At 41.8% G+C, this 10294-nt stretch overlaps 1 protein-coding gene across 6 annotated transcripts in view; it reads right to left on the reverse strand.

Moving 5' to 3' along the window:
* SMIM14 (small integral membrane protein 14) overlaps nt 1-10294 on the reverse strand; it is a 35394-nt gene that overhangs the window by 10399 nt on the left and 14701 nt on the right. For 4 of the 6 annotated variants that reach the window (XM_083630892.1, XM_083630891.1, XM_083630893.1 and 1 more), the window contains 3 exons: nt 10210-10289; nt 6458-6575; nt 2169-2217 (listed from right to left, as the gene is read on the reverse strand). In XM_083630892.1, coding sequence (XP_083487018.1) covers nt 2169-2217; nt 6458-6532 — 124 coding nt within the window. In that variant the 5' untranslated portion in view covers nt 6533-6575; nt 10210-10289. Of the gene's footprint in view, nt 1-2168; nt 2218-6457; nt 6576-8333; nt 8542-10209; nt 10290-10294 lie in introns of those variants that run through there. The other 2 variants (XM_083630895.1, XM_083630894.1) reach the window with 2 other exon arrangements.

Consider the following 10294-nt stretch of genomic DNA (forward strand, 5'->3'; position numbering starts at 1 on the left):
GTGTGTGTGAAGTTCCTAAATGAATTGTGTGTGCCAGAATCCATAAATTCTATATGCAAGCCACCTCGAGGGTTTCGTATAAGACAGAAATTCAGGATATAAAGTTCCCAAAGTCATTTGTGTGTCAGGATCTACACTCTCCAGAGCTCTGCTTAGCGAACCTACGATCTTCCAGATGCTGTAAGACTCTGATTCTCGTAAGTTGAGACAGCTTGGCCAATCAGGAATGATGGGAATTGGAGTCCGACAACATCTGGAGTTCCTCATTTCCGGTTTAAGAGAAGGCTGGGGGAAGGGCACAAAATAAATACAGAAGAAAGCTAGTGACAGTGAATCTGGAGATGAAACTGAGAATCTAAGGGAGCAAATCAAAATGTAGTCTAGTGAGCCATTCCCTGTTGACTACAGGCCCCCAGCATAGCTGTCAACTTTCAGATTTGAAAATAAGGGATCAGCAGCATCAAAAATAAGGGATCAGCAGCCTCACCTGTCCCGGGGAGCCTCGAAAATAAGGGATCAGCAGCCTCACCTGTCCCAGGGACAGTCTATGGGATATCTAACAATCCGGGATAGCAGTGGGAAATGGCGCTGGAATAAGCGAATTTCCCGCAAAAAAAAGGGAAGGTTGACAGCTATCGCCCCCAGACGTCAAAGATACCATAGGCGTACAACATCTGCCCTTGCAGTTGGCTGGCAAGCAGCATGAAACTTCTGGGTTGGCTAAGCTTGGTGCAAATATTAGCAGCCGGGCCTTCTGCCTTGCCTTGCCTGCTATGCAAAGCAGTGTATTCCTTAGTGCTGCACTTGAGGTTCCAGCATTTAGACAGCTAGTCATGCAGTTAACTCTCCAGGTCTGGATACTCATAGCCTCTTACTGGCCCCAAAAACACTTTATGTAAAAATTCCAAACATGTTCTTACTCACAGCTAATTCTCACTGTGTTTTTATATCACTCTTAAACATCCAAACGCTGCCAACCCCCTCCCCCTTTTTTTCAAGAGAGTAGGAAGGTTGGAAAATAAGACTGTAGTGTGTAATCTGGCATGATGAATCATGAACGTGGGTCTTTATCAGTGTACACTAGTACCTGGCTGGAACGGTTATGCATTCCAAAACTGGAAGATCAACTTCCAACTAAGAAAAAAACCTTCCTTTGGTTCAAATTACCACTACTACAAGGTATACAATGGCATGATTCTTTCTGAATTATCTAGGCCTTTTTCTGTTTGGATCAAAACGCATGCCCCTGAAATTTCTTAAAATGCTGTTTTGATATCCTAATCTGATGATACTTTTCACAGAGCAACACCCACCCCTAGCCCTCAGCCATGTACTGTCCCATCCCACCCCCCAAATTTTCTATTTTAGAAAACAAACCACTTTTAAGTTTTATTACAACTAAGGTATATAGAAAGTTGTGAACTAAATAAAGTAAAATACAGTTGCAGAGATAACAATCTAAAGCAGAAGTCCTAAGCAGGGAGAAAGGGCTTCTGAATCCTTTCATATCCAGTGGTTATTCCGTTTATTTAAAAAAATCACCCCCTCCCAAATTGCAGCAAGAAAGCAGATGGGAACATTTTAAATGGGAGGGGGACCAGAGAGAAAACCTAAGAAGTATCTCCCTGCTTCTGTGAAGTTCTCCCACTTTAGAGTGCAACAATCGCAGTGGTATTTTGTGAAAAGAAAAGAAAAAGGTGAAAAGGTGAAATATGAAACTCAGTCTAATGCACATTTAGCCCTCAGACATAATCTTTTCCTTTGCATCTATTCCTTAACCCTAATTATTTTAGCCCTGAAATTAGCAGGAGGGTCACTCCCACTTGCCATTTCCATTGATGAGAGTAGCTTGTTATATGGGGAACCAGAGTATGGCCTCCTTTGTATTGATGCCCCACCCCCAGCTTAGACTCACAGAAAGCTTTCTGATCTACATGGGGTTTTGCCGCATGATGAAGATGGCATGCTTAGACTTATTCTGTCCAACTATCTTCATGTATTTTGTAATGCTTGTGGCTGTTGTTTTATTGGTGTTTAAATTGTATTATTATTAATTTTGGATATATTTCTGTTGATATATATAAAAACAGCTGTTGAGTTGCTTTGTGCTAGAAAGCAATATACAAAAGCGTTTAAAAATATACATGCAAGATTTCCCTATTACTCACGTTCCTGAAGGCATTCCGTGTCTGTGCAGTAGGATTGGGATTGCCGTAACTGAAATGAAGAGAACAGAAACTTGCTTAGAGGAAAAAGAGACTTCATCCGTTCTAGGATTTGTGGGTGAGTCTTCAGAATTTCTGAAATCAAATGAACGTTGGAGAGTCGAGTGCAAAGTCTTGGAAGTTAACTACAGTGGTACTTCGGGTTACAGACGCTTCAGGTTACAGACGCTTCAGGTTACAGACTCTGCTAACCCAGAAATAGTACCTTGGATTAAGAACTTTGCTTCAGGATGAGAACAGAAATCGCACAGCAGCGGCGCAGAGGCAGTGGGAGGCCCCATTAGCTAAAGTGGTACTTCAGGTTAAGAACGGACCTCCAGAACGAATTAAGTTCTTAACCCAAGGTACCACTGTATTGTTAACTACATGGGTTTTACTTTCAAAAATTTACTTGTATATCAAAATTCTTTATTTTTCAGCTTTTCAATAAGTGCTAGAAATTTGGTGATATTCATTGGTCGGAAAAAGATGTTCCTTTTTTTTTTTAAGTAGCCCCTCCCAATACACTGCATCACAGTTGGCTTTTGAAACCAAAGCAGTTGGCTGTACAATATGGAGGAGCTGCTACTAAAAAGAATGAAGTGCGGACCAATTCCAAATCTCTAGCCAGACGCAACCTTCTACTGCAGGCGTCCTCAAACTCGGCCCTCCAGATGTTTTTGGCCTACAACTCCCATGATCCCTAGCTAGCAAGACCAGTGGTCAGGAATGATGGGAATTGTAGTCTCAAAACATCTGGAGGGCCAAGTTTGAGGAAGCCTGTTCTACTGGATCAGAAAGAGCAGACCTAAACCGGATAGATGTCCAAATGAGCATCTCAGAGCAAATGAGGTCTCACCACACTACATCATTTTCAATGGAATGCTCACTTGAGGACAAACTATGTTATATTAAGCATATTTTTTAAAACACCATGCTGAGCACTGGTGGCTTTAATTTCCAAAGAAAAACAGCTAGACAGGGTCTTGATCCAGATTAGGCCACTGTACCAGTTTCCCTGCCAAAACCCGCCCTTCCCTTCCCATCAGCTGCTATTTGTCCTTAAAGGTACCGTTCGCAGAAAAACGTCACATCTGTGTACAAGGAGCAGCTGTGGGGTGGATTTTTGGCAGGGAAATAGCTAAGGGTCCCATGTGACTATGCTTCCTTCACAACAGAAGCGGCAAGCTTAGGCGTGCTTTTTTAAAAGCATGTTTAATGTAGCAATGTAATTTGGCCACACTACAACAACACTCAAGACGAACAATCTGATGTGCATTCATTTACCCTGCAAGCATCCCACGCAACTGAAAGGATTATGGGGTGGTGGGTGGACCAAGAAACCCAAGAACGCATGCCATAGGTCAACCCCAACCCCATCCTTTAAATTTTGATGGTGATTCTCCAAGGGGCATTTCCTAAGCACAAGTCCCTCCTCCTTTTTTCTTCCAGTGCTATCAGATGAGTGTTCACCTATGCAATTTGCTTCACTTCCATCTTTTTACAGTGGCCAGCCCTTGATCCCTTCTGCACTGGAGGGATAGGGGAATTAGAGATTTCACACACACAGGATTTTCCCGACTGTATTGAAGCTTTCTCACACCTGTCCTTTCTCCTATTTTAGCATCAACCAAAAACACACACTTTACAAGCAGAGAGAGAACGTATCAATAGGTTCAGCTTTATTTATTGGCAAATGGAAAACTCTCTAATCGCTTCTGCTTTGACTTTGATCTAGCAAGCTCTTTCAATAAGCTTTGCAGAACATGAGTTGTTCCAATGAGGGAGAGCTCTGCACAAGACTGCAGACATTTTGCAGACATAGATAAGGATAAACTGTACCTAACACATTTTGAAATTTGATTTGAAGGAATCACATGTTTCATTAATTTCAATGGGGCTTGATTGCAGGTGAGCTCCAAGCAGAATGTGTCCAGTGGTTTGTATTATGTGACATACTACCATACTTACCAGGTAAAAATAGAAACCATGTGAGCATAACTTACTGTGTTTTTTACTTGCACCACCATTCTAAAAGGGGCCTATAAACACACACCTTGCAGTGTTACTTCCCTACCAAAAGAGGGCAATGTTGACGTAGGCAAGATAGAAAAATAATGGAAAAATATATAGTAGTATTAATAAGATCCCTAGAGATAGCCTTGCCTTTATTATACACATTCTGGAGATAAGGTTATAGGAAATGGGCATCCACAAGAGATAGTTGCCCCCTGGTGAACCTAATTTCCAGCTTCCATTTTTCAAAAAGCAAGTATTTAGACCTCGTAGAACTTGAGATATGATCTCCCCTTAACAGACTGTGTGCCAGTTTCATTTCCCTCCTCGGCAGTTTAAAACAAAATTCATATACAGTAATCCTTTCAAAAATGTCCCTCCCTCACATTTGACACAAGACACAGTATGTTAAGGATTTTGTGTTTCTAGAATTCACACACACACACACCTCTCACTGGATTCATTTGCATTAATACCCCCATGACTCCATCCTGAACCTATTTTATCTGATATAGTCTCAACTGACTTTGACGAAGTTGCCGATGACAACTGTTATATATATCAGGCCTCCAACATTTTGGGGTCTGTGGCCGCAGTTGCAATGTGGGCACTGCTGCAAAACGGCTGGCCCGTTTTGGACACAGCAATTCACAAAATGGCCGCTGTGGGGACGTGGAGAAAGACTGTAGTTACTACTGCAAGAAAGCATCCATTTCACAGAAGGAAAACTGATAAGAGGCTAAGAGGCAAAAGACCTTGGCCCTCCAGAAACTTAGCAGAACACATGGCTGGGATATATGAGCCTCAAAACACAAAGCTACTCATTGGAACCTAACACTATTCACAACTAAATTTCCCCTAAATCACCTCTAAATAAAATTAAAACCTCACACATATATGCTCATCCTACCTCTCCCAGACCACACCACTAGGCCCCGTAGCCTCCATTTTTTCTTCTTGTTCCCTACCTTTCTTTTAGCTAGGCACAGATGCACATTTCTTGTCTCCTTATCACTCCTCTAAGTCAACATGCTAATCCTAATTTTTATCTGTCCTCTCTGCTGGACAGAACCGTTCCTTCTCTTCAATGACTGCCTGTTACTGCAACCATCCGTTACTCATGGCAAAGGGAAACTACCAGCCACAGTAGATTGGTTTTGTGATTCCTACCCCCCATAGGTTAATGGAGCTTGAATTAGTAGGATCCTCGGGTTGCCGAGATCTTGTTTATTGCATTTGTTTATTCAAAGCATTACGGAAAAGTTCTGAGTACAGTTTTTGAATGCCCTCAGGACTGCAATGTAAGAAGACACGACACAAAAGGAAAAAGTGGTGAGTCAGGACGAGGAAAGCGAGCAAATGAGGGCCCCTAATTCTTAAACGTTCAAAGGTTCTTATCGTGGCCAGCTTGGATTGAAACAGGATGTTCACTGTTCAAAAAGGCTCCTGAGGAATAAATTCCTAGAAGTGATTGTAACACACCCAGAAGCTGCATTTTCCCAACAGTCAAGTGGATCCCCAGCCTGGTTCCAAGTAAAATGCTGTATTTTCCCTCCCGCGGGGTAAAAAAAATAAAGTCCTTTTTAAACTTAGGTACAAGCCTGTCAATGTTATGGTACTTTTCAATCTTGTTTTAACGATCTCCCACTGAAACAAAGGAGTATTTAAATATGGCTGGATCATTCCTTTATTTTCCCAGTTCTTCTCTTTTATACACACGTTGGATAGTCTCCCATGACACCATTCAATTGCAGAAGTACTTGTATAGCCCTTTAAATAAATCTAAGAAGCAAACCTCCAGCCAATCTACTTTCCCCCTACCCTTAGACAGCGCTTTGTTTCCATGAATTTTATCTCGACTAGTTTCCAAGACTGTGCCGCTCATCTGTGCCAGAGTGCACATCTCCCCAAAATATTGAGAGGGAAGGAGGAGAGGGCAGGGAGAACCCACTCCCAAGGACTCACCCTTGTTTTTGACAGCACAAGTGAAATCGACAATGCTCAGCTGGAAGGTTTCCCTATCATCTAACAGTGTATCTTACCTGTCCATCCTATGGATAATAGATGTAGCCCCTTGAAGGACTTGTGGAAAGAATGCGCTAAGAAAAAATTATGAGACTGGCATGCACTTTGAAAGACTACACGAGCAAGCGCTCAAGAAGGCTATTCAGCAGTAGCTATGCAATTGGCTGAAATTTGTTTTGAAAGAAAGGAACGTAAAGGCAAATGTCTCTCACCAGATTGATCAGCCTCCTCATGGCATGTTCATGGGAGCAGATACACTCGCAGGGATCAAATCCACCTTCTGCCATGGCTGTTCAGATGAAGCGAAAACCAGTCCTTGATAACGAACACCTAGAAAAGACAAGGGGTTGTGTGTTAGCTACACTTTGTTTTTCTTTTCTTTTCACACAAAGGTTTACCCATTTTCGTTCAGGCTAGAGTCTAAACTTGAATTGAGGCCAGCAATTGAGTTTGCTGCACCAGGCAAAAGAAGACTCTTTCCCATTGCCAGTTTGAGTTTGAGAGGACAGACCAGAGGAAAATGGGGATCACACTCCGAGCGCATCATTAAAAAAATGACGCGCTTTAAATTTGGCACCTTTTTCTTTTTGAAGATGTCAGCTTCAAAATGCTCCTGATAGATATGGGGCACAAGTCCAGCAAAAGCCAGTCATAGCTAAGGAATACTTAAAACCCATGGAATGGGATCTTTTTGCAGTTTAAGTTCCTTGGACCAGAAGGACTTAAAAGCTGCAACTAGCTTTACTCTGAAGTGAGTCCAATTTATTTCAATGTAGTTTACCCGTAAAGAAATATGCTTTGTCTGACGTACCTTATCTCATCCCACCACTCTTTCGTCATGCACGGCCCAGAAACTTCCTGACTACAATTCAGATAAAGCCAAGGTCCCATTGAAACCAGAAGAACACGTCACAATTAACTTAAACTTCCAGGGCACTTAATCTCTATTAACCTTGGCTGGACAGGGTGGAGCTGTCTTTTGCAAAATTAATCATTTCATCGCCAAACTCCACTGGGACAAAAACAGTGAGGGGGCAGTTCTACAGCTGTTTCCTTATGATGCCTAGAAAAAGTATATTTTTCCTTCTATATTCCACCACCACCCCATGCAAATTTAGATATTGTCCCCTGTAATCCAGGTGGGAAGTAGAATAAATAGAAGACACAGGGAAAAATCACACATTCCAGGGGAAATACAGTTTCCCATAATTCAGAGAGGTTCATTGCAAGGGAAAGACCAGTAAGCACGAGTATTTAGTCCAACCAGGGTGAGGGTTGTAGTTCAGTGGTACAGCATGTTCAGAGACCAGACATAGGCCCAACTAGGGGAAAAGTGTGAGAGGTATTGCATTAAGATAATCAGTGGGTAGGGAAGGGGTCAAATTCATCCTGCCTGCCAATTCACTTCTGCAAACCTCTTCATTCCTGCATAACTATTTATCAACAAACATACACATTAAGGAAATAATGTGTTTGCTGAAGCAATGTGGCTGGTCTATATTTGTAAGCCTACGCATGAAGAGGAAAGAGAAACCTCCATGTAACTTCTGAAATGTACTGATCACAAGCTCTAACACTATGTGATATAGTTCAGTAACAATTTAATAAATGTGTTAAAGGGCACAGGAGCCATTTTAATGATCTGGTGCGCCTCCAAATTAAAATCCAATTCCTTCTGGACTCCCAGTAGTATATCCTCCTCCTGAGCATTCAGCAAGCAAAAGGATTATCACCTGCTTCGTACCAAAGCAATGAGGAAGTTTACAATGAGGTTTACAACCTCTGATAAACATGGGTAGGTAAACGCTCAGTAAGAGAAAGGCGGGTGAGTTTTAATGCATTTTTAATTCCGTGTTTCAAATAAAGTCGCATTTTGCACCTTCTCAATTTAATACCTGTATGACGTGTTAAAATTGATGTGTCAGAGAGCACACGCTTTCTATTATAAACTTTTCCTACTGAGATTCTCTGAGACCAAATCTGGGAAGATTTGCTTAGATCTGGCATAGAGAACCTGTCATCTGCCAGCTGTTGCTACATTACAACTTCCACCATCCCTAAGAATTGTCCGTGCTGGCTCAGACTCACAGGAGTCAAGTTCCACAGCATCTGGAGGACCACAGTTTTCCCCATCCCTCTCTGAGACTCTACAAAGTTGGGCCCAGGATCCACGGCAAACTTCCTATCTGCAGTCTTCTTCTTTGGTGATCACTCATAGCCGAGTAAGACTGTCTTCCATGAACACGGTCTTAACAGTGAGTCCGTAAGTGACTGTGGAGGCCAATTCTGGATCCACACATCCTTCCACAGTGGGGACATAGGGAGTTGATCATGGTAAGCGTTTGCCAAAGGTGCCTTCCTCTTAGCTAGTTTCTCCTTTTCATCCAGGGTTTGAGCATCTTCAAAGCCCATGACACCTTTGGTAAAGGCTGTTCTCTAATTGGAGTGCTCGCAGGGCAGTGCTTCCCAGTTGCCAGTGTTTATACTATATTTTTAAAGATTTGGCTTGAGACAGTCTTTAAACCTCTTTAAATCTGAAGTACTGGACTAGACGAATTGGCATTCTGGCACAAGCGTACACACAATGTGATACACTAATTGGAATACAACCTACAGCTATGAATGGAAACCCACCAGAGGCTTGATAAACCTTTGCTTGATACCCAAGGTGGGTGGGGAGAGATACATAGCGGACAACAATGCATGGTTTCTGGAGCACATTTACACTTGTTCAATTCAGCTCAGTAGGAGTGGGCTGCTGGCAACAGAGTCTATGAGTCCTATCTTTATAGCTTCTTCATATAGTCCACACTTGGCACTGTTTCCCAACCTCACCAAGCAGATCACATGATAAAACCATTCCTAGACCTTTATCACTCAGGTAGGGGAATCACTGAAAGGTCCTTAATTAAAAAAAAAAAAAACAGATTTAGAAAAGTAAATGTCAACGGAAGGGTTTTGAAAGGAAGTGAAATTCCCCCATCACCACTAAAATGGTGGAACATTAAATCCTGCTTTCAAAAATTGTACAATACAGATTTTTAGATATGATAATGATGTGCCCTGGCACAAGACCTACCAGTTCTCTAATGCACCTCTACTTAATTTATTGGAGACAGGTACAATCCCAGATTACTGGCAAGTTTATGTAAGTCAAATTGGATGAGTTTTTTGATGATATAATGTCTTAGTGACAAGCGTTCATGCGGAAGGAGCACGAGCTGCTATTGCGTTTTCAAGATTTCACGTGGGAGTTCATCTGGAGGCATAATGATGCCATATATTACCCCATATGATGGGGCATCCAGGGTGTGGGTGAGGCAGTTCCCCCTGTGTTGCAAAAAGCACGAGTAAATCATATGACCTTCACAACCCTCAGAAACATTATAAAAGGACAAGAACACTACTTTCTGGTTGTACCTATTTAATGGGTACAGTTCCTGTATTAATTGGTTTCTAGTACTGCAACTCAGATCTTTTACTGGAACCTACCTGCTAGTTACACCTGTTTGACTGGTGTAACACTATACAGGAACAACAGCAAAGTTCAAATTGGGACGAGAGGGGCAGGAGATGTGAAGCAACGTGGCACCCTTTCTATGATGCAGCAATTAAAATGTACAGGTTTACAAAGCCAAAATGTCAAAATTGTGCTTTCTGGGTTGCACGAAAATGTACAAATCTAAAAGAGCCTTTTGTAAAATCACCCATTTCAAAGGTTAATTTTGTGATAAATACCAATATTAGCAATGGGTGTGATTCAATTCATGTCACTGGCTCACTACTGTACTCTTGCATTGAGTTTACTTACAGAAAAATTGTTTACTTAATCTTTATTATATTTTTAGCTGCCATATGTTAATGCCCAGGTGACATATGGTAAAAATAGTTAGAAGCAATCCAACGTCATCAGTACAAGTATTAATAAGTAAAATGGACTTCAATTTGTGCAATGGAACTTTACCTTCCTTTTCTCTACACTGCAGACCTCTGCACACCTCCAAAATCTGCTATAGCCCCCAATCCTCAGGCGCAGGTTTTGAGCTGAA

Source organism: Podarcis filfolensis (assembly GCF_964270895.1).
Source record: "Podarcis filfolensis genome assembly, chromosome: 9".
Classification (NCBI taxonomy): Eukaryota; Metazoa; Chordata; class Lepidosauria; order Squamata; family Lacertidae; genus Podarcis; species Podarcis filfolensis.